This window comes from Schistocerca piceifrons, chromosome 3 (genome assembly GCF_021461385.2).
Source record: "Schistocerca piceifrons isolate TAMUIC-IGC-003096 chromosome 3, iqSchPice1.1, whole genome shotgun sequence".
NCBI lineage: Eukaryota > Metazoa > Arthropoda > Insecta > Orthoptera > Acrididae > Schistocerca > Schistocerca piceifrons.
Genome location: NC_060140.1, coordinates 638,739,343 through 638,765,523, shown reverse-complemented (window position 1 = coordinate 638,765,523; position 26,181 = coordinate 638,739,343). Strand labels below are relative to the sequence as shown.

At 39.2% G+C, this 26,181-nt stretch overlaps 1 protein-coding gene across 1 annotated transcript in view; it reads left to right on the top strand.

Annotated features, from left to right (window-relative positions):
* Positions 1-26,181, top strand: part of LOC124789624 (serine/threonine-protein kinase Nek8-like) — a 319,457-nt gene that overhangs the window by 102,691 nt on the left and 190,585 nt on the right. Inside the window, exons 11-12 of the mRNA XM_047257042.1 lie at positions 2,289-2,309; positions 20,510-20,634. Of these exons, the coding sequence (XP_047112998.1) occupies positions 2,289-2,309; positions 20,510-20,634 (146 nt within the window). The remainder of the gene's footprint in view (positions 1-2,288; positions 2,310-20,509; positions 20,635-26,181) is intronic.

Sequence of the window (26,181 nt, the reverse complement as noted above, 5' to 3'; positions counted from 1 at the left end):
TTTGAATCACCTCATAAAGAAGTAAGATGGTAACTTTGGTACATATTGTGCTCCTGGATAACCTTGTGGAAAGTTAACTCTGCAGTATCAAATAATCAAAAATTATGTTGAGATGTTTCACCAAATAAACGTTTTTTGAAGGTTGCTAAAAATCAGCAATTAAAAACATGACAACTGAAGAATACTCTTATTGTAAAAGCAGTTAATGCATTTCCCGATGAAAAAAGTGAAGCATCCAGAAGGGGAGGAGGAAAGGAAATGAAATTTCAAGGGGTTGAGAGAATGTTTTATGTAATTTAAAGGTTACAAAGTTGAGTCAGATTCGTGAAGAACTTGGAAATATAAACCCACTTACCAGTATGATATTGCATGCCACCCTGGCACAGATGCATGTGCTGATTCATTTGGGAAAGATGTCACAAGACCATTATATCCTCTTCTGAGGTAAGCTGGCCCACACCTGTTGCAACTGGTCCTTGATATCTTGGACGCTGGTGCTGGGACAGAGTTGACATCTGACCTAGTCTCACACCTGTTCTATTTTGCACAGATCTGAGGATCTTGCTGGCCATGGGAGCACCTCAACACTATGCAGACAGATCATGGAGATGCATGCCTTGTTTGGACAAACATTGTCCTGTTGAAAAGATGGTGCCATGATACTGTCACACAAGAGGTAACACTTGAGGATGCTGGATGTCTTTGACATACTATTATGTCATCAGAGTTCCCTCAATCATTACTAGCCATGAGCAGAAGTCATACTCAATAACTGCCCACAGCATAACACTAGGAGTAACACTGCTATGTCTCTCCAAAACACTGCAAGAATGGAAGATGCCCCAGGTTGCCACCATATTCACCGATAATGGTCCCTCAGGATAGTGCAGAACTGAAATCCAATGATAACACAATATGAAGCCATTCATTAGCAGCCCATGCTGCCCGGCCAATGCACAACTCCAAATCCAACTGTTTGTGTAGTGATGTTAATGGCACCCTATGCATGGAATGGTAATACCCTAGTCCAGTTGCCATTAATCTCTAACCAATGGTGCAGGATGACACAGACTGTTACAAGGAGTGGACACTATTGTTCTCAGATGGCAGGTGCAGATATGAAGAGGCTACAACGTGTTTCGTGCGCAATACAGTGACCCTTTCTTGTGCTGGTTAGATGTGGTCGAGTGGAACATTTTCAATGAGTATGCCTGCCCTCACATTCCCATGCTGTCCAACATTCAGATGATGTCAAATCTAAATGCCAAACAAATGCAAAATATGAATGGGAGACTTAGTAGATGGTAAGTCTCCCCTGACCCAGGGTTCTGGATGACTTTTTTGACCTGTATTCCTTTCCCTAAACTGCTCCAGTCCTTTTCCTTCACCTCTCTTCCTTCCACTTCAACTCTTCTTCTAGAAGGGGCCACTGGTTCCAAAAGTTTGTAAAAGTTAAATCCTTTTGTGTGTGTGTTCCCCTGACACTGGTTGGTGAGTAGATTTTTTATCTATCCGAGTAGATTTTTTATCTATCCATTTACATTATATTATCAGTAATTGATTATTTTCATTGTTAAAACAAAAGTATTGTTATTTTAATATGATTACAGTCTGGAAACAGCATTGTAACTGAACTTTATGATACCAGTACTTAATGAGTCTTCAATTAGTATAATTTCTTTTAATGTGAAGCCAAAAGATTATCTGGCTCAAACATATTGAGGAAATCTAGAAGTGTACAGTTTACAACTAAGATTGTGGTTTATGTCTTTTGTATTCAGTTAGTGTAATTTCTTTCAGTGTGAAGCCAAAGGATTATATGGCTCAAACATATTGAGGAAACTTAGAAGTATACAGTCTGCAACTGTAATTGTGGTTTATGTCTTTTGACATGCAAAGGAATGGTTTGCATTGATTTCTTCAATTGGTGTGCAACAACAAATTTCTACAAATTTAATTTTGACTACATAATCTGACTGCACTAAATGTCATGGATACTGTGATTCACAGATTTATTGTATAATCATTTTCATGCAGTGTAGTGGTGCATTACCAGTCATAAAAAAAAAAACTTCATTTGCACTTGTATTTAATTTGTTTAAAAATACAATTGCATCAAGATTCAATTGTTGTGTCAAACTGAAGAGTGTTCATTACCTGATTAATGTTTACCTGAAAGATATTAGTTTGATAATGTTATGCTTGACGAGTGTGTTAATATAAATATTGGTTAAATGCTGTAGAGCACTTATAATGTTTTATTTTTCTGTTTGTGCTCCAAAATGAAGCAGCAACAAAAAACATCAAAGGTATGGAATTTGCAATTGCTAAATACAATGTAATACTCACTCTTGAATTTAGAAAAACAAGCTTTTTAAAGATTGTGTTTGATGGAAGTAAAGTTATTATGAATATTATGATAACCAAGATGAATGTACCTGTGGAAGTGAGACAATTGACTATTATTAGTTCTATCATTAGTATTCTTTGGAGCTGAGTAATGCCTGGAGCAGTAAAACAGTGTTGTCAGAGTTAGATGTGTATTCTAGGGTCAGTCTTGTTTTTTTATGCTGGCAAGTTAATATTTCCGAGGGATTTTTATTTAAGACCCCTAATAATCATGGCTCACTGAGTCAACCTAGATAAAAACTTGAACTTAGAACTCAAACTGCATTTCCTTCTTCAAACTTTTTTAGAAAAGCGTGCTAACACTAGGTGTATTTTCTGGAGCACTGAATTATGCTGTAGTAACATCCATTTACATAAGTAGAGCTGAGCAAATAATCTCTAACCCTACATCCATTGCCATCTTCCCCATTTTTCAAAACTTTCTGAGATATTAGCTTATCAAAGAACAGTGAGCCACATTTCTGACTGTAACCTTTTAAGAACTACTCTGTAATGGCTCATCAACAGAGAAAGCAATAAATAATCACACAAACTTCATTGTGGTGGAATGAAACAAGAATCACTGTTCTGTAGGAATTTTCCATGACCTCACCTAGGTCATTAAATTCTGCAAGAGAATCTAAAACACTATGGCATAAAAGGAATTCACCTTCTATGGATGGTGTCATGTACAAGGGCCACTCAAAAAGTAATGCAACACATTTCTTTTGCTTGACTAATTTCGGTTGAAAAAATATGAAATTTGCTGTGGGACATCATGGAATATACCTGAATGAGATTTTCACTCTGCAGCGGAGTGTGCACTGACATGAAACTTCCTGGCAGATTAAAACTGTGTGCTGGACTGAGACTTGAACTCAGGACCTTTGCCTTTCACAGGCAAGTGCTCTACCATCTGAGCTACCCAAGCATGACTCACGCCCCATCCTCACAGCTTTACTTCTGCCAGTAAAAGAAAAAGGTCCTGAGTTCGAGTCTTGGTCTGGCACACAGTTTTAATCTGCCAGGAAATTTCATGGAATATTCCTGTTTCAGTTCCTATTTCTCTAAGTTCTGATAGGTGGCAGCACTATATGTAGCCTTTAAAATGACATTTCAAGGAGAGAGCTGACATTGAGTTTGTTTTGGGAGAAAACTAGAGCATCACAGATATTCATACATGCTTGTGGAATATCTACAGAGACCTGGCACTGAACAAAAGGATGGCGAGTCATTGGCGAGGCGTCTGTCATCATCACAACTAGGTCACACAAACCTGTCTGATCTCCACCATACTGTGCACAGCTGTATTCCTTCAGTGTTGGAATGTATGGAAACTCTCATTCGAGGTGTTCAATGGATCAGAATCAAACACCTTGTTGCACAGCTGGACATCTCTGTTGGTAGTGCTCACAAGACTTCATAGGACTGTTGTTCCTCATCCACCCTACAGCCCAGATCTTGCACCTTATGGCTTCTATCTGTTTGCCCCAGTGAAGAATGCTCTCTGCAGGAAACAGTAAATGAATGATGGGGAGATTATTGATGCAACAAGACATTGGTTCTAACATCAACCAGTAGAAGGGTGCCATGCAGGCACCCAGGGCCTCCCAGTAAGGTGGTATAAGGCCATTGAATTTAACAGAGATTATGTTGACAAATAGGGTTTTGTAGCCAAAAGAGAGGTGAATAACATGGCTTGTTGAAATTCTGAATACAATAAACCTTCTTTCAGTAAAGAAAAATATAATTGTATTACATTACCGAATGCCTCTCACATTAAGAACAGAAAACAGAGGAAAAGAAAAGGGGGGAAAATGCTGTTCTGGCCAGAGAGGGCCACTCTGGCCCAACAAAACACCATGCCACCCTCAGCCAATGGCATTATCGAAATGTGATGTGGAGCAGCATGTGGTCAGCACACCTCTCTCCTGGCTGTTGTTGTGTTAACAGACCTCATGCCAGCTCCTCAGCTGGCACTATGAGACTGAATTCACTCCTTTCCAGTTTTCCAACCAAGTAAAAACTGCTGACCATACTGGGATATCTGACAGAATTTTCTCAGGTGTTGTGATCATTTTTTTTCATATTTAGCCAAAGATTATAGGCATGTGAATAATTTCTTTTATTTCATAACTTGCCAGATATTTTGAGTTGAAGATATAATTTTAGATCACTGAACCAAAAAAGTGACATCTCTATTCACATTACTAACATAAAACGATGTAATTTGTACATACTATTGAAATATTCTTATCATTTAACATCAAAGTGCTCTACCTTAAAATAACTAAGTGGATAAATATAATTCATTTTAAGATTTGTGTACTTAGGGCACAACAAGTTTTCAAACTCACCAAATCAGTTACTGGTGTGTCAAGCCTGGCAGTTCTAGAATCTTCTCCACTCTTGGAAAAAATTTTTAGATGCCCGTGAGTATATGAGAAAACTTTTCAACATCATGTTCAAACTGTTGTCACTGGAATTAAATATCAATAGTTGCTGATAGCAATGACAAATCATACTTCAAACCAGATGCTCTTCACACTAACATAATTCTTAACTTGAAACATGATGCTTTATCTACATCTACATCTACATTGATACTCCGCAAGCCACCCAACGGTGTGTAGCGGAGGGCACTTTACGTGCCACTATCATTACCTCCCTTTCCTGTTCCAGTCGCGTATGGTTCGCGGGAAGAACGACTGTCTGAAAGCCTCCGTGCGCGCTCTAATCTCTCTAATTTTACATTCGTGATCTCCTCGGGAAGTATAAGTAGGGGGAAGCAATATATTCGATACCTCATCCAGAAACGCACCCTCTCGAAACCTGGCGAGCAAGCTACACCGCGATGCAGAGCGCCTCTCTTGCAGAGTCTGCCACTTGAGTTTATTAAACATCTCCGTAACGCTATCACGGTTACCAAATAACCCAGTGACGAAACGCGCCGCTCTTCTTTGGATCTTCTCTATCTCCTCCGTCAACCCGACCTGGTACGGATCCCACACTGATGAGCAACACTCAAGTATAGGTCGAACGAGTGTTTTGTAAGCCACCTCCTTTGTTGATGGACTACATTTTCTAAGCACTCTCCCAATGAATCTCAACCTGGTACCCGCCTTACCAACAATTAGTTTTATATGATCATTCCACTTCAAATCGTTCCGTACGCATACTCCCAGATATTTTACAGAAGTAACTGCTACCAGTGTTTGTTCCGCTATCATATAATCATACAATAAAGGATCCTTCTTTCTATGTATTCGCAATATATTACATTTGTCTATGTTAAGGGTCAGTTGCCACTCCCTGCACCAAGTGCCTATCCGCTGCAGATCTTCCTGTATTTCGCTACAATTTTCTAATGCAGCAACTTCTCTGTATACTACAGCATCATCCGCGAAAAGCCGCATGGAACTTCCGACACTATCTACTAAGTCATTTATATATATTGTGAAAAGCAATGGTCCCATAACACTCCCCTGTGGCACGCCAGAGGTTACTTTAACGTCTGTAGACGTCTCTCCATTGATAACAACATGCTGTGTTCTGTTTGCTAAAAACTCTTCAATCCAGCCACACAGCTGGTCTGATATTCCGTAGGCTCTTACTTTGTTTATCAGGCGACAGTGCGGAACTGTATCGAACGCCTTCCGGAAGTCAAGAAAAATAGCATCTACCTGGGAGCCTGTATCTAATATTTTCTGGGTCTCATGAACAAATAAGGCGAGTTGGGTCTCACACGATCGCTGTTTCCGGAATCCATGTTGATTCCTACATAGTAGATTCTGGGTTTCCAGAAATGACATGATACGCGAGCAAAAAACATGTTCTAAAATTCTACAAGAGATCGACGTAAGAGATATAGGTCTATAGTTTTGCGCATCTGCTCGACGACCCTTCTTGAAGACTGGGACTATCTGTGCTCTTTTCCAATCATTTGGAACCCTCCGTTCCTCTAGAGACTTGCGGTACACGGCTGTTAGAAGGGGGGCAAGTTCTTTCGCGTACTCTGTGTAGAATCGAATTGGTATCCCGTCAGGTCCAGTGGACTTTCCTCTATTGAGTGATTCCAGTTGCTTTTCTATTCCTTGGACACTTATTTCGATGTCAGCCATTTTTTCGTTTGTGCGAGGATTTAGAGAAGGAACTGCAGTGCGGTCTTCCTCTGTGAAACAGCTTTGGAAAAAGGTGTTTAGTATTTCAGCTTTACGCGTGTCATCCTCTGTTTCAATGCCATCATCATCCCGTAGTGTCTGGATATGCTGTTTCGAGCCACTTACTGATTTAACGTAAGACCAGAACTTCCTAGGATTTTCTGTCAAGTCGGTACATAGAATTTTACTTTCGAATTCAATGAACGCTTCACGCATAGCCCTCCTTACGCTAACTTTGACATCGTTTAGCTTCAGTTTGTCTGAGAGGTTTTGGCTGCGTTTAAACTTGGAGTGGAGCTCTCTTTGCTTTCGCAGTAGTTTCCTAACTTTGTTGTTGTACCACGGTGGGTTTTTCCCGTCCCTCACAGTTTTACTCGGCACGTACCTGTCTAAAACGCATTTTACGATTGCCTTGAACTTTTTCCATAAACACTCAACATTGTCAGTGTCGGAACAGAAATTTTCGTTTTGATCTGTTAGGTAGTCTGAAATCTGCCTTCTATTACTCTTGCTAAACAGATAAACCTTCCTCCCTTTTTTTATATTCCTATTAACTTCCATATTCAGGGATGCTGCAACGGCCTTATGATCACTGATTCCCTGTTCTGTACATACAGATTCGAAAAGTTCGGGTCTGTTTGTTATCAGTAGGTCCAAGATGTTATCTCCACGAGTCGGTTCTCTGTTTAATTGCTCGAGGTAATTTTCGGATAGTGCACTCAGTATAATGTCACTCGATGCTCTGTCCCTACCACCCGTCCTAAACATCTGAGTGTCCCAGTCTATATCTGGTAAATGAGTAAAAAAAGTAACCAAAACTGGACTATTCAGTGCTGATCTATGAAACACGAATGTTCAAATAAGGATCTGTATTTATATTTTTATAAAATTAAGGAACCCATCTCTGTGTATTTGTAAACGACAAGTTCACAGCTATGTGAAAAATCTCACACATATTTCACCCATACAGGCATGGAATAGAAACTGCACCTGAAGGCTGAGAACCCATACACAGTAACAAATGTTACTGAAATGAAACTTCCTGGCAGATTAAAACTGTGTGCCCGACCGAGACTCGAACTCGGGACCTTTGCCTTTCGCGGGCAGACGAGGTACTGGCAGAAGTAAGGCTGTGAGTACCGGCCGTGAGTCGTGCTTTGGTAGCTCAGTTGGTAGAGCACTTGCCCGTGAAAGGCAAAGGTCCCGAGTTCGAGTCTCGGTCGGGCACACAGTTTTAATCTGCCAGGAAGTTTCATATCAGCGCACACTCCGCTGCAGAGTGAAAATCTCATTCTGGAAATGTTACTGAAGTTGGTAAACTTGCTGCAGATATCCTCAATTGGGCTACAAACATTAGAACAGTTTATCAGCCTTTTTCACCTTTCCATAAGCAACTCTACAGTCCATTGTTTCCAAATCAGAGTAATAAAGTAATTTTTAATGAAATTACACTTAAAATTTCTTTCCATCAACAAATACAGTAATTCCTCTAGTCTTTCACAATTCTCTGACTTTTCCAGTAAATTCAGTTTCCCGGAAAATTCTAGGTCTACCAGACAAGTCAGCACCCTGTTTACCACCTTACTCATCTGCTCAAGAAGAAAGGTCAAAGGCTCTGAATATATTTTCATGTTTTGTTAGGTTTTAGCAATTTATATTGCAGAATAATGAAATAGCAGACTGTTACAGCATTTATTCAGTAAAATACAGGTGTCTGCTTGGAGCTCAAAGAATTTATGCAGCTTGCCTGTTCTTCAAATAGCAGGTGTTTCTGAGCACGGGAAAGAGACAGATATGGAGGCATCTTCCTTCAAATGCAAAATGATTATTAATGGAAACTACTTTTTCAATTTAGTTTGTTGTTTGTTCCAGAGTCATATGCCCAATATCACATTACAATACTAGATGTGTCAGTATATCACTAAATCAATTTCTCTTTCTGGAGCTTCAGTGAACATATATTAGCCATCTATCTAATTGGACAGTAGCTTATATCTCCTGTGATCCTGACACGTGGAAATTAATTCTTGCTTCACCAGTGGAGGAAAGAACCATATACATTTTATATTGCTAAAATTAATGTTAGTAAGCGTTTCTGTGCCTGTATATGAACTGTGTCTTGTTTCTCTTGCATATGTTTGGTCTAAACATAGCTAAGGAGCAGTGACAGGCCTCCGAAATACAAGACTTGACTTCACAAGTGCTTTTGGTGGGCTCGGTTTCAAGTGCTTCATCCAATGAACCTCATCTCAGATTGTCTGAGATGACACTGAAATCAATAAAATGTATGTGACAACAACACCCAAACTACTGTCCATTTGCTAAAGCTTGTTCATCAGGTTCATAACCTCTTCAAAGAAGAGCTTTTAACACCAGTTTCTCAGGTGACTACATCTGTGTATAAATACACTCTGAGAAAGAAAGAAAAAAGAAGAAGATTGCATCATGGAGAAATTATCCAAATGGGATGGAAATCATAAGATGTAATGTACATGTACAGGCAAACCAATGATTATAATTTCGGAACAATTTGCTGTTTGCTGATTTATTGGAGACAAAGAGGTTCACAAATTGAGCAAGTTAATCACATGTTGGTCCATCTCTGGCCCTTAACCAAGCAATTATTTGGCTGCATGTCAATTGACAGAGTTGTTGGACACCCTCTTGAGGGATATCATGCCAAATTCTGTCCAGTTGGCACATTAGATCATCAGAATTCTGAGATGGTTGGAGGACACTGCCCATAATGCTTCAAATGTTTTTGATTCACGAGAAATCTGGCAACCTAGGTGGCCGTGGCAGGGCTTAGAAAGTGTGAAGACAGTGATAGAACTCTTTCCATGTGTGGGCAGGTATTATCTTGTTGAAATGTGGACCCAGGATGACTTGCCCTGAAGGGCAACAAAATGGGGCATAGAATATTGTCAGTGGACTATTGCAACTGAAAGGCTGCCATGGATGACAACCAAACAAGCCCTGCTATGAAATGAAATGGAACCCCAGACCATCATTCCTCATTGTTGAGCCATATGGCAAGCCATGCTGGGCTTACATTTCAACAAGATAAAGCCTGCCCACACATGGCTAGAGTTTCTACTGCTTGTCTTTATACTTTTCAAACCCTATTGGCCAGCAAGATTGCCAGATCTCTCCCCAATTGAGAACATTTGGACCATTATGGGCATTGACCTCCAACCATCTTGGGATTTTAATGATCTAATGTGCCAGTTGCACAGAATTTGGGACAATATCCCTCAGGAGGACATCTGAAGCTCTTTCTCTCAAATAAATCATTCAATTTTTTTGTAATAGAAATCATTTGTTTGTCTCTAAATGTATGTCACATCTATTTATTTCTGCTACATTTTGATAATTCCTTTGTGGTCAGTCTTTTCCTTTTTTTCTTTTTAGTGTATATTCAGCAAATCTTTGCCTCTTGCATAATGTTCATAAGTTATGTAAGTAACTGGTAGGTAGGTAGTGATTGTAGCAGTGGTTACAGTAAAGAAGTAATGTTTTGGTACAACTCCCATGAAGTTTAGATATTTAATAAACTTTCGTGGAATGCAGAAAGTAATTGGTTTTAACTGGGTTACAACAGTCTAGATTGCAATAATATTTTGTTAATGACAGGTTTCGACTTCATGTAGATCTCATCTTCAGAAAATGACCAACCAGTTGTGATCTGAACTGTTATTTTAAGCAAGTTGTGTCACCACATCAGTGTTACTTCTCTGGACCAGACCTGAATTTATAAATGATTTTACCATAAAATAACCTTTCATATCCAAAAATCAGTAATATGAGAGAATAAGTGTTTTATGAATATGTAACACTATTTAACAAAATCCTATTTGTAATTGTTAAACTAGGTGGCACAATAGTAAGACACTTAACTTCCATTGTTCAAAGCCCCATTCTGAAATTCTGCTATAGGCTTTCTGTGATTTCCTAAATCTCTTTAGGTGAGTGTCAGGATGGTTCCTTTGAAAGGACGTGGCTGACTTTCTTCTTCATCCTTCCCCAATCTGAGTTTCTGCTCCATTTCTGATAGCCTTATTGTTGAGGGAGATTAAACCATAATTTTTCTCCTTTGTTATTTGTATTCTAGAAGAAGTACTGAAAGTTACAACACATAATGTTCAAATATTCTTTACAATCCAATCCAATCCACTCTCCTCCACTCTTATCCCCCTTCCCCCCCTCTCACTCTCTCTCTCTCTCTCTCTCTCTCTCTCTCTCTCTCTCTCTCTCTCTCTCTCTCTCTCTCTCTCACCCCCCCCCCCCCCCCCCCCACACACACACACAAACACACACACACATTAATGCATATATGCACACCTCAGTTTGCAAAACACACTCTCAAATCTAGCAAGCAATGAGTGAGTAGGGGCAGTTTTATTGAAAGGTAACTATTTAGTTTCCTCTTATGTTATATTTTATTGCAGTGTAATCTGCCTTTGTTGAAAACAAATGCCCTTCATCATCACTTTCTGGTAGAGGCTGTTGCAGAATTTGTATTTATTGCATGGTGATATTTTGCAATATTTATTATAATAGTCTCAGTTGCAATTTGTCACACTTGATAATTAATTTTGATCACATTAATGGTTATCTTCAGATCTAAAAATAAAATGAAATATGACATTAATAAATAACTGTTCTGTAGATAACACAGACTGGAATTATTTAAACTTTGAAATTTTCTTAAAATTATGCCAAGATAATGAGATAATATAGATTGACAGTATTTATATGTAAGATTCTTAAAATTGTATATGATTAATCACAGGTTGTCAGAAGTCTAATATTTTTTTTTTTTAAGAACATATTCATAAGCTGTATCATAAAAGGGACAGCACTGGAGTACATCTGGATGGCATCTGAGGTGCATTTACTGTTTGTATACATCAGGCGCAGTCTGCCTGCAACCACACTGTGACTCAACCATACTGCCAGCAAGTGCAGTGAATTGCTTAACTTTTCTTCTGCCAACAGATACCACAGCAAAGTTGGAGAGCTACTGCTTATTAGTCCATCTAAGTATATTGCCAAAACTCTTGAAATATGCTGAATTCTTGAACTCACACTGGAGAGTGAGTATTGTATTTGGTTGTTTCAGGTGGAATCCATATATTTCAAGTTCCTCGAGATGTTCAGAAAACATCCCTTAGGTGCCATGTGTAAAAATCAAGATGTGTCTATTGGTACTACTGAGTGTTTAGATTCATTTTGATGAACTCCATATGCTGTTCCATTATTTTGTAGTGACATGTTCTTTAAATCATTTTATTGATGATGGAATTCTCTTGTATAAAATATTTTGGAGGTAAAATAGTCGTCTATTTGGACCTTTGGGCAGGGAGTACTTATCTGGATGCTGTTATCAGAAAATAAAAGCTTTCACTCTACAGGTGTGAGTATGATCATTTACATCCCTCAGTTTGGTACATAGATTAGAGAATTTAAAACAAGATATGGATATGTTGAAGGTAGATATAGTGAGGATTAGCGAAATGCAGTGCAGGAAGAAAGGGACTTGTGGTAATGTGAATACAGATTTACAAACACAAAATCAGGTAAGTATAACACAGAAATAGGTCTAACAATGAATAAGAAAATAGTAATGTGGGTAAATTAATATGAATAATGTAATGAATAGATTAACACAGCCAAAATAGACAGGAAGCCAAAACTCACAACAGTAGCAAAAGTTTAAATACAAACTACCTCCACAGATGGAAGGAATGTATGACAACATAAAGGAAACTAACAGTGTAAGGGAAAGGTAAATTACTGCTTATCATTAAGATGACACATTAAGTTGCAGGCAGGCACAGCTAAAAGACACTTACACATTCACAAACTCATTCATTCACATAAGCAAGCACACCTCACATGCACGAGACTGCCATCTCTGGCAGCTTAGAATTCTGGTAGCAGTTGCTGGAGATGGAGATCATGTGTCCATGAGGTGTGCTTGCTTGTGTGAATGAATACGTGTGAGTTTCTTTTTCTGGCAAAGGCTGTGGCCAAAGGGGCTGATGTTTAAGTGCATTTTAGTTGTGACTGTCTGCAATGTAATGTGTCATCTTTATGGTAAGCTGCAGTTTATCTTTTCCTTACATTACTGATATTCCAACTTGGAATTTTCATTGTTCCACAAAGGAAATTATTCAGAAGTTAAAGGAGACAAAAATTTAATTGTGACAGGGAACTGAAATTCAATAGTATGAAAAGGAAGAGAAGAAAAAAATCATAGGAGAACATTGACTTAGAGAAGAGAATGAAGGGGAAGATGACTAGTAGAATTTTACAAAGAGTATAATTCATCATTGCTAATCCTAAGTTTAAGAATAATGATAGAAAGATGTTTATGTGGATGACATCAGATAGAGTATGTAATGGCAAAACAGGGATTTCAAAACCAGATTTTACACAGCAAAACATTTCTAGAGACAGATGTGGAATCTGTCCATAATTTATTGAGTGTGGACTCCAAAATAAAACTGAAGAAACTGCAGAAAGGTAGAAAATTAAGATGAACTGGGTAGACTGTAAGAACTAGAGGTTGCTGATAGTTTCAAAGGTAGTGTGGTGGACTTGAGTATTAATATTTGTAAATTATACCTCTGAACTTTGTTTACAGTCTTATTACTTAGAAACTGTTATCATCTCTGATCTTGTTCACATCTACAATGTGTTGAGTGTTTGTTACACATATAAATACATCATTTCTGGTCTTTTATGGACCTTCTACCATAAACCATATTGGTGACCTCGGCATGATTAATAAGAGACAGAATGCATTTGTGGTTAGTGAAGTGTAAAAATGATCGTCAACACCAACGATGCAAATCCAACGCCCACATCAGTATGGAATGAAGCGGATATTGCTCATGTTTCAGTGAAGATTACACCTGTCTGGAAGAAAAACATAAAGGTATGGTTCCTTCAAGCTGAAGCACAGTTCACCGCATTGGGTATCACTAACAAAACAATTCAATCATGTTGTTGCGTCACTGGAAGCAGATGTTGGAGAATTAATTTCTGACTTTTTGACTCAACCATTATCTACCATTCCATTCACAGAGCTTAAAACAAGACTAATTCAGGAATTTCAGGAGTCAGAAAACAGAAAAGTAACAAAATTATTTAATGAAGAGGAATTAGGTGAGAAAAAGCCAACTCAGCTCTTACATGAGATGCGAACCTCAGCTGGTATGCAGGTCAAGGATGATTTTTTGAGAACCATATTTATGGAGCGGCTTCCTGTCACCACACGTTCTATATGAGCTACAAGTAAAGATGATCTTGACACCACAGCCACTATGGCTGACAAAATTGTCAAATTTTCACAAACAAGATCAAATATATGTGCTCAGACCTCGCAGACATCATCTGCTATTGCAGTCAATAAAGTAAATGATACCAGTAATGATAGAATCTCCAAACTAAAAACGAAGATTGCTGAATTAACCTCAACAATCAGAGAATTGAAAACACTGTCATGTTCAAGAGGCAGCTCATGTTCATCTCGCTCCTCACCAAGTAGATCATGAGACAGGTCACGGCCAGCCCAGCATTTTAATCTTAATGGAGCACTATGTTGGTATCACTTTAAATATCGCCACAGGCCAAAGAAATGTCAGAGCCCATGCTCGTTTCGATGATCTCCCACCCAAAATTCCAACAAACAGTCAAACTCAAATGCTCCACACTAGCAGTGGCAGGTGATCAGAGCCATCTTTCACACTGTCTATTTCTCACAGCAGAAGTAGCGGAAGTCATTACTTAATTGACACTGGAGCTGATATTTCTCTGATTCCACCTTGGAATAGTGATTATATCATAAACATTATTACTCAGTTTGGGTTTATGGCGCAACTTCACATGGAGTTTCATAATTGCAGATGTGCAATCTCCGATTATTGGAGCCGACTTCATTCACCATTATAATCTTTTATTAGACCTCAAGAACAGATGACTCATTCACTTGGTAACATCAGCAGGAACATCCAGCACATTGCTTCAGGTCTCGGGCATAGAAACTGTTCATGTAATGCCACCAGATCAAAAATATGCTGCCATTCTAAAGAAATTTCCCAACTTTCTTCAAGAAGACATCCATTTTGACCTCCCAGATACCACTGTTTTTCATATGATTGTAACAGAAGGACATCCTGCAGCAGCAAAGGCATGATGACTACCACCAGATAAACTTTAAGCAGCTAAATCAGAGTTCCAGCAGATGATTAATATGAAAATCTGCCAGCCATCAAAGAGCACCTGGACAGGCCCCCTTCACTTAGTTCTATTGAAAGACAAATCCTGGAGGCCTTGCAGAGACTACTGTACTCTCAATAAAATCACCAAGCTGGACAGGTATCCTATTCGTAATCTTCAAGATTTTAACAACCAACTATATGGAAAACAAATATTTTTGAAAATAGATCCGGTCAGAGCTTATCATCACATCCCTGTATGTCCAGATGATGTACCTAAGACCACAGTGATAACTACATTTGGTTTGTTTGAGTTTTTGCAACTTTCATTTGGACTCTGAAACACAGCACAAACTTTTCAAAGGTATATCGACAATATACTGAGAGACCTCGATTTCGTGTACTGTTATATAGATGACATTCTAGTGGCATCACAAGATGAAGAAGAGCACAAGAAGAATCTTCAATTGCTTTTCGAATGGCTCAGTAAATTCAACATCAGAATCAATCAGAAAAAAATGCATTTTTGGTTCAATAAAAGTACCTTTCCTGTGATATGTGGTAACTGCAGAGGGAATTAGACCAGATCAAGTACAAACCATTGTTGACTATCTGCTACCTACAACAATAAAAGAACTGCACAGATTTCTTGGCCTCATTAATTTTTACTGAAGAGCACTACCAAATTCACCCAGTAAACAAGCAGAGCTTTTGAACCTACTCTGTGGGACTAAGAAGAATGATAACAGAAAAATTAATTGAACAGAAAATCTTCGACAAGCCTTCACTGACCTAAAAAATAGCTTGGCCATTTCAGCACTTCTGGCTCATACATCTTCAAATCTACCTCTAATTTTATTGGTTGACGCCTCAGATTATACTATTGATGCATCTTTACAACAAATCAAAGTCAATAATCTGCAGCCATTAGCATTCTTCTCCAAGAAACTGACAAATACAGAGAGGAATTACTCAACGTATGAGAGAGAACTCCTCACTGCCTACTCAGCAGTGAAGCACTTTCAGTACATGCTTGAAGGATGTGATTTTCCAATTTATACTGACTACAAGCCACTCACCTTCATGTTCAAGCAACATTTGGACGAAGCTTCTCCACGTCGGATCCGACACATTACTTTCGTCAGACAGTTCACCACAGACATACGTTACACTACAAGGAAGGGGAAACCTCGCAGCTGACACTTGTTCACAAATTGCTTCAATCAGTATACCTCCAACTGTTACCATGGAACAAATTGTGGAAAGCCAATGATGTGACGAAGAGCTTCCACACATCAAGAATACCATGTCCCTTGCACTTCAAACAATAATGTTGCCAAATGGTAAAGAACTTGTTTGTGACATAGCTGGAGATATGATTCGCTCATATGTACATCAACAACTACAACAAGCAATTTTTAACTCGCTACACAATCTTGCTCACCCTGGTGTTCAAACAACCATTAATTTGTTTGCAAAGCACTTCATTTGGCCATCACAAAACAAAGACATGAAGGCCTAGACTTTATCATGTATTCCTTGCCAATGAAGTAAAGTCTGGAGACAAACCAATAGCACAGTGGGACATTATCCTCAAATGACAACAAGATTCAGTCACATTAACATGAACATAGTTGGGCCCCTATCTCCTTTACAAGGATATCACTATTTACTAACAATTATTGATCATTTTTTCTGATGCCAAGAAGCAGTTCCATTAGCTGACATCACAGCAAAAGTAGTTTCATTTGCCATAGTCTCAACATGGATATCTCATTTTGGCATGACTCATATCATAACTACGGATCACAGAAGGAAGTTTGAATGTCAACCTTTCAAATGTCTCACAAGCACACTGGGCACCTGCTGCATATGGAAAAATTGAATGATGGCATAGTCAGTTAAAATCTGCTTTGAAAGGACAGATGTCTGAAAATTAGGTTCCAAAGCTTCCTCTGGTCCTGTTAGTGCTTCACTCCTACATAATCTCATAAGTCAATACCTCACCAGTGGAAATGACTTATGGTTCAGCAATTACCTTACCAGGAGCATTTCTCAATGAACAGAAATTATCAACTGACATCCCAACCTTCGTCTTCAGATTGAAGGAACAAATGAGGAGCCTAAGACCAGTTGCAACAGAACATCACAACCACAAGAAGACCTTTATTCACCCACAACTGATGAAAAGCAAGTTTGCCTTTGTTCAATATGATGCTGTCAGAACACACTTCAGCGAACATATGATGGGCCGTATCTAGTCCTGTCTCACGATGACAAGCACTTCAAGGTGGAGATTCTAACAGGAAAACAAACTATTAGCACTAATTGATTGAAATCGGCCTTCCTTCTGACAGACTATTCATCAGACAACATGGAAGACAGCAGGAGACACCACTCCGGATATTCCATCACATTCCATTCCAAAGACTGTCAACCTCCAGAAGACAACAGACAGCAATCAAGCCAGTGTGCCTTCACCACGGAACACCAGATCAAGTTGAAAGGTTACCTTCCCTCAAAAATACATGGACACTGTCACTGTGGAGGGAGTGTGTGGCGGACTCAAGTGTTAATATTTGTAAATTATATCTCTGAATTTTGTTTACATTCTTATCACTTAGAAACTGTTATCATCTCTGATCTTGCTCACATCTACAATGTTTTGAGTTTCATTAAACATATAAATACATCATTTCTTGCGTTTTATGGACCTTCTACCATAAACCATAGTCGTATTAGGCACTGGTTGACTGAAACAGGGGAAAGGAATAAAACAAAGATGAATGAGTAGCTTTGAGAGATGAGGTAGGGAAGCAGCAAAGGATCAAATAGGCAAAAAGCCAAAGCTAAGCAGTGGGTAACATGCTGGACATTGAATTTAATTCACAAAACTGGAAAATATAAAATTGCAGAAAATGAGGCAGACAAATGGGAATAGAAATGTCTAAAAATGAGACTGTCAGAAAGTGCAACTTAGCAAACCAGGAATGAATAGACAACAAATGCAAGGGTATAGAAGAATGCATGACTAGGGGAAAGATAGATGTTACCCAGTGGAAAATTAGAGATCTTTGGAGAAAAGAAAAGCAGCAGCATGAATATCATTAGCTCTAATATCATGTCAGTTCCAAGCAATGAAGGTAAGCTTGAAGGGTGGGAGGTACATATAGGAGAGAGAAACTAACTTGAAGACAGTGTTATAGTGAGGGGAGAGGAAGTAGGTGACGGTGGGTTGGGAGATATAACACAGAAAGAGCAATTTGACAGAGCAGTAAAAGATCTAAATTGAAACAAGGCACCTGTAGTAGGCCCTATTCCCTCAGAATTATTGTGATTCCTGGAGGAACATACCATTGAAAAATTATTCCTTATACATACATCAAAAAAACTTTTGCATCACCCTGGTTCCCAGAAGTCCTGAAGATAAATGTTGACTGTGAATACTGTATCACAGACACAGTCTCTTTGGCTGTTCAGAGATGTCGCTAAACCCACACAAATATGTAAAAAACCATGCATGAGCAGCGCCTACTAGATGGAGGGGTCCGACAGCCAGTCATTCCACCAGGAAGGAGGTACATGGCTCATGTTGTCTGTAGTTCAACCATGCCTAGACGGTCAATACCGCAGATTGATCATATCCACATTGTTACTTTGTGCCAGGAAGGGCTCTCAACAAGGGAAGTGTCCAGGCATCTCAGAGTGAAACAAAGCGATGTTGTTTGGACATGGAAGAGATACAGAGAGAGAGGAACTGTCAATGACATGCCTCACTCAGTCTGCCCAAGGGCTACTACTGCAGTGCATGACCATTACCTATGGATGATAGGTCGGATGAACCCTGACAGCAACGCCACCATGTTGAATAAAGCTTTTCGTGCAGCCACAGGACATTGTGTTGTGACTCAAACTGAGCGCAATAGGCTGCATGATGTGCAACTTCACTCCCGACGTCCACAGTGAGGCCCATCTTTCCAACCACAACACCATGCGGCACATTACAGGTGGGCCCAACAACATGCCAAATGGACCACTCAGGGCTGGCATCCTGTTCTCTTCACTGATGAGTGTCACATATGCCCTCAATCAGACAATGATCGGAGACGTGTTTGGAGGCAACCCAGTCAGGTTGCATACCTAAGACGACATACTGTCCAGTGAGTGCAGCAAGGTTGAGGTTCCTTGCTGTTTTGGGGTGGCATTATGCGAGGCCAACATACGCCGCTGATGGTCATGGAAGGTGCCATAACCGCTGTATGATATGTGTATGCCATCCTCCGACCGATAGTGCAACCATATTCACAGCATGTTGACGGTGCAGTCGTCTTCATGGACAACAATACACGCCCCCCATTGTGCACATCTTGGGAATGACTTCCTTCAGGATAATGACATCACTCGACTAGAGTGGCCAGCATGTTCTCCAGCCATGAACACCATCAAACATGCCTAGGATAGATTTAAAAGGGCTGTTTATGGATGACAAGATCCACCAACCATTCTGAGGGATCTATGCCGAATCACTGTTGAAGAGTGGGACAATCTGGATCAATGGTTCCTTGACGAACTTATGGACAGTATGCCAGGCATGCATCAATGCAAGAGGACATGCTACTGGGTATTAGAGGGACCGGTGTGTACAGCAATCTGGACCAGCACCTTTGAAGGTCTCACTGTATGGTGGTACAACATGCTATGTGTGGTTTTCATGAGCAATAAAAAGTGTGGAAATGATGTTTATGTTGATTTCTATTCCAGATTTCTGTACAGGTTCTGGAACTCTTGGAACCGAGGTGATGCAAAACGTTTTTGATGTGTGTAATATGAAAGCTTTTTGAGAAAGGCTGAATACCCTCAGTTTTCAAGAACAATGTAATTATCCCATTTCCAAAGAAAGCAAGTGCAGGCAGGTGTGAATATAAGTAAATTATCAGTTGAATATGTCATGACTGCAAAATACTGACATGAGTTTCATACAGAAGAATGGAATACCTTGTGGAAATTGATCTCAGAGAAGACCAGTTTAGGTTCCCAAGAAATGGATGAACTTTAGTGGCTATACTGACCCTACAAATTCTTGTAGAAGACTGGCTGAAGAAAGATGTTTATAGCATTTGTAGATTTAGAGAAAGCTCCTAACAATGGATGAGTGGCACACACTCTTTGTAATTCTGAAGGCAGCAGGATTAAAAGACAGGGAGTGAATGAGTATTCACAGCCCATATAGAAACCACACTGCAGTTATAATGGTAGAAAGATGTGAAAGGGAAGCAGCAGTTGAGAAGGGATTGAGACAAGGTTGTAGCCCTTCCCCAATGTTATTCAATTTGTACAGTGAGCAAACTGTAAATGAAACAAAGGACACACAGGGAAAAAAAATTAAAGCTGAGGGGAAAGACATGAGTCTATGAGGTTTGTCAGTGAGATGGTAACTCTATCAGAGACAGCAAAAGGTCTCAGATGAGCAGTTGAACAGAATTATTGTGTCCTGAAAAATGTTCTAAGATGAACATCACCAAAAGTGAAACAAGAATTCTGGGATGTATTTGAATTAAATCAGGTCATTCTGAGGGACTAAGATTAGAAAATGAAGCACTAAAAGTTTTTTGAGCTTCACTTTTCCCTGCCCTTTTTCCTTAACCCAGAATTTAATCAGTTAATGTTTCCACAATCATGTATGCACAGAATCTCTGTCTGTGACAGTTTTAGTACCCATAAACTAATTTGTTTCAGATCAGTCTTGTATGACCTGAGAGTATTTGAAGATAATATTGCCATTACTCCAATTCAGTTGCCTCCAAGAAGTCACATAAAAGAAGTTGCCTGCAGTAACACACATTTCATTGTGCTTACCTCAGGTGACCATTACTTCATTACATACAACTGCATGAAAGTATAAAACATGTTTATTTTTCAAAATACACACTATCTTTCAATAATGCTATAAATTTTCTGTAAATCAACATTTTACATCAAACCCTTCTCATTTCTAATTGAAAGCTTTGAAATATTTTTATCTTCACTACATGGAATAGAACTGACTTATCACAATTTATTTAAACATCATATGACGCCATTTCCAGATGTAACATACACTGTAAATCAAATTCTATAGGCAAATAATGATAATATGAAAATACAGTTCATACCTGTAATGTCTATGTTAAAAAAATGAATGCTGCTAAAAGCACCAACCATTTTAGAATTAAGATTTTTGTGAATGTGTGATGACACTTGACTTGACATTAACTCATTTCTTACAGAGAGTAAATTGTAGCTGATGTTGACAAATCCTTATGCTATGATTCGTACTTTTTTGTTGTATTATAAATTTCATGAAATTTGTTCAGATGTTGATCTAATTATACTGCATAAAATTTCTAAAATACAAGACTGAAAAGGCAACTGATGGAATTACAATAAAATGCAAGACACAGAACTCAGTGAAAAAAATTATAGCACACTTCTTTCTGGATTGATAATGAATTGTGGTACTTTACGTTTTTAAAACCTGATCAATCCATAAATGTGAACAGATATTACAAGTCCCTCAAGACATTAAAGAAAGAAGATTGGAAAGCTTTTAGAGGATGTCTGCTTGTTGAATTATAAAACTTGGTGTAATACTGCACGCAAAACATTTGAATGTTCTGAATCATCCTGCCCATACTCTGGAACTAGTATCAAATAACTCACTTCCAGTCAGCATTTTGAAGGAGAACATGGATGTGAAATATTTTTCAATAAATAATACTTTAGCAGGTCAAGCATTACTCTAAAAGAAGTTGTTAGCAGGAATGTATGCTGTAAGCACTTGGCTGATATCCTGCTCCTTTCAGGCTTGGAGCTTAATAGTGACTGTGTGGAAAATTAGTGGTATACAAAATGTATAATAAGCCATGTATACTTTATGAATACATATGCACTTAGCTGACTGCATAGTAGGCAGGAAAGAAATACCCATCATATGATGACCTGTGTGAATCATGGTCACTTGGAGCTTAGGCGTCTTAAACTTTTACTGTCTGCAAGTATTGGAATATAGCTGTCATCTAATATGGATAGTGTCTCAAAAATTTGTTTCTATTTAAATTGAATGGATCTTGTTTGAATGCATCTTTGGCCACCAACTAATAGCTTTACTCATCAGCTAGTGCCCATGGATAGTTGAACGGAAGCAGTAGTGTCATGGCCATTATAAATACTGTAGTTTTGTCTGTGCAGGTGCCCTCTATAATGTGCTCCAGACAAACAGTTTTCCACAGTGTACTGTACAATGACCTGACTGATATGCTATTACCATCATTGGTTTGATGTATGTTTGCTGTTAATGAGTGAAAACCATCAAAAAATTTCAAAAACGGTCACGAGCTACACCTTGCATCTGTTTGGTCTACAAGATCAACTGTCTGTAGTACAACCTACCTACTAAAAGTACTTGTACAACCATTATATGATCATTGGTGGTAGTTCATGATGCTTATCTTAACTTCAAACTTTCTCTTGATACTCACAATAAGTACTTCATAATGTAAGATTATTTTTATATGGTCTTCAGTCACCAGTTATTGTTTCAGTAGCCTGATTACTTAATGTGGTTTGTCTTTCATGATTTCTAATATCATTTACATACCCCCATGAACCATGCACCTTGCTGTTGGTGGGGAGGCTTGCGTTCCTCAGTGATACAGATGGCTGTACCGTAGGTGCAACCACAACGGAGGGATATCTGTTGAGAGGCCAGACAAATGTGTGGTTCCTGAAGAGGGGTACCAGCCTTTTCAGTATTTGCAGGGGCAACAGTCAGGATGATTGACTGATCTGGCCTTGTAACACTAACCAAAACGGCCTTGCTGTGCTGGTACTGTGTACGGCTGAAAGCAAGGGGAAACTAGAGCCGTAATTTTTCCCGAGGGCATGCAGCTTTACTGTATGGTTAAATGATGATGGCGTCCTCTTGGGTAAATATTCCATAGGTAAAATAGTCCCCCATTCAGATATCCAGGCGGGGACTACTCAAGAGGACATCGTTATCAGGAGAAAGAAAACTGGCATTCTACGGATTGGAGCATGGAATGTCAGATCCTTAATCGGGTAGGTAGGTTAGAAAATGTAAAAAGGGAAATGGATAGGTTAAAGTTAGATATAATGGGAATTAGTGAAGTTCGGTGGCAGGAGGAACAAGACTTTTGGTCAGGTGAATATAGGCTTATAAATACAAAATCAAATAGGGGTAATGCAGGAGTAGGTTTAATAATGAATAAAAAAATAGGAGTGCAAGTAAGCTACTATAAACAACATAGTGAATGCATTATTGTGGCCAAGATAGACACAAAGCCTATGCCTATTACTGTAGTACAAGTTTATATGCCAACTAGCTCTGTAGACGATGAAGGAATCGATAAAATGTATGATGAGATAAAAGGAATTATTCAGGTAGTGAAGGAAGATGAAAATTTAATAGTCATGGGTGACTGGAACTCGAGAGTAGGAAAAGGAAGAGAAGGAAACATAGTAGGTGAATATGGACTGGGGGTAAGAAATGAAAGAGGAAGCCGTCTGGTAGAATTTTGCACAGAGCATAACTTAATCATAACTAACACTTGGTTCAAGAATCATAAAAGAAGGTTGTATACATGGAAGAATCCCAGAGATACTAAAAGGTATCAGTTAGATTATATAATGGTAAGACAGAGATTTAGGAACCAGGTTTTAAATTGTAAGACATTTCCAGGGGCAGATGTGGACTCTGACCACAATCTATTGGTTATGAACTGTACATTAAAACTGAAGAAACTGCAAAAAGTTGGGAATTTAAGGAGATGGGACCTGGATAAGCTGACTAAACCAGAGGTTGTACAGAGTTTCAGGGAGAGCATAAGGGAACAATCGACAGGAATGGGGGAAAGAAATACAGTATAAGAAGAATGGGTAGCTCTGAGGGATGAAGTAGTGAAGGAAACAGAGGATCAAGTAGGTAAAAAGACGAGGGCTAATAGAAATCCTTGGGTAACAGAAGAAATATTGAATTTAATTGATGAAAGGATAAAATATAAAAATGCAGTAAATGAAGCAGGCAAAAAGGAATACAAACATCTCAAAAATGAGATCAACAGGAAGAGCAAAATGGCTAGGCAGGGATGACTAGAGGACAAATGTAACGATGTAGAGGCTTATCTCACGAGGGGTAAGATGGATACTGCCTACAGGAAAATTAAAGAGACCTTTGGAGAAAAGAGAGCCACTTGTATGGATATCAAGAGCTCAGATGGAAACCCAGTTCCAAGCATAGAAGGGAAAGCAGAAAGTTGGAAGGAGTATATAAAGGGTCTATACAAGGGCGATGTACTTGAGGACAATATTATGGAAATGGAAGAGGATGTAGATGAAGATGAAATGGGAGATATGATACTCCGTGAAGAGTTTGACAGAGCACTGAAAGACCTGTGTCAAAACAAGGCCCCGGGAGTAGACAACATTCCATTAGAACTACTGACGGCCTTGGGAGAGCCAGTCCTGACAAAACTCTACCATTTGGTGAGCAAGATGTATGAGACAGGCGAAATACCCTCAGACTTCAAGAAGAATATAATAATTCCAATCCCAAAGTAAGCAGGTGTTGACAGATGTGAAAATTGCCGAACATTTGTAGACTTAGAGAAAACTTTTGACAATGTTGACTGGAATACTCTCTTTCAAATTCTGAAGGTTGCAGGGAGCGAAAGGCTATTTTCAATTTGTACAGAAATCAGATGGCAATTATAAGACTTGAGGGGCATCAAAGAAAGGGAAGCAGTGGTTGGGAAGGGAGTGAGACAGGGTTGTAGCCTCTACCCGACATTATTCAATCTGTATATTGAGCAAGCAGTAAAGGAAACAAAAGAAAAATTCGGAGTAGGTATTAAAATCGATGGAGAAGAAATAAAAACTTTGAGTTTCACTGATGACATTGTAATTCTGTCAGAGACATCAAAGGACTTGGAAGAGCAGCTGAACGGAATGGACAGTGTCATGAAAGGAGGATATAAGATGAACTACAACAAAAGCAAAATGAGGATGATGGAATGTAGTCAAATTAATTCATGTGATGCTGAGTGAATTAGATTAGGAAATGAGACACTTAAAGTAGTAAAGGAGTTTTGCTATTTGGGAAGCAAAATAACTGATGATGATCAAAGTAGAGAAGATATAAAATGTAGACTGGCAATGGCAAGGAAAGTGTTTCTGAAGAAGAGAAATTTGTTAACATCGAGTATAGATTTAAGTGTCAGGAAGTCGTTCCTGAAAGTATTTAATGGAGTGTAGCTGTGTATGGAAGTGAAACATGGACAATAAACGGTTTGGACATGAAGAGAATAGAAGCTTTTGAAATATGGTGCTACAGAAGAAAGCTGAAGATTAGATGGGTAGATCACATAATTAATGAGGAGGTATTGAATAGAATTGGGGAGAAGAGGAGTTTGTGGCACAACTTGACAAGAAGAAGGGACCAATTGGTAGGACATGTTCTGAGGCATCAAGGGATCACAAATTTAGCATTGGAGGGCAGCGTGGAGGGTAAAAATCGTAGAGGTAGAGCAAGAGATGAAAAGACTAAGCAGATTCAGAAGGATGTAGGTTGCAGTAGGTACTGGGAGATGAAGAAGCTTGCACAGGATAGAGTAGCATGGAGAGCTGCATCAAACCAGTCTCAGGACTGATGACCACAACAACAACAAAATCATTTAAGAAAAAATCAAACAATAGACAATCCAGGGTGGAATGTAATTATATTATGGAAAGGACAGCTGATACTCACCATATAGTGGAGATGCTGAGTCGCAGGTATACACAACAAAAGTACTGTCACAAAATAAGTTTTTGGCCAACAAGGTTTTTGTCAAAAATAGATGATAGACACACACATACACTCAAGCAAATACAAACACATTTGACCACAGCCTCTGACAGCTGAAGCCATGCTACGTGCAGCAGCAGCAGCAGCAGTGCGTGATGGAGGAGGCAACTGGGTGGGGGTAAGGAGGAGGCTGGGGTGGGAAGGATAGTGGGCTAGGATCGGGGGACAATGAAGTGCTCCTGGGCAGCATGCAGGGATGAGGTGGAGAGAGGGTATGGCAGCTAAATGCAGTCAGGAGGTTAGATGGCGGGTGGCAGACAGGTGGGGGAGGGGAGGGCAGCGTAAAAGGAGAGAAGTAAAAAGACTGGGTGTGTTGGTGGAATAGAGGGCTATATAGTGCTAGAATGGGAACAGGGGAGGGGAGGACAATGACTGACGAAGGTTGAGGCCAGGACAGTTATGGGCACATAGGATATATTGCAGAGAGACTTCCCATCTGTGCAATTCAGAAAAACTTATATTGGTGGGAGGGATCCACATGGCACAGACTGTAAGGCAGTCATTGAAA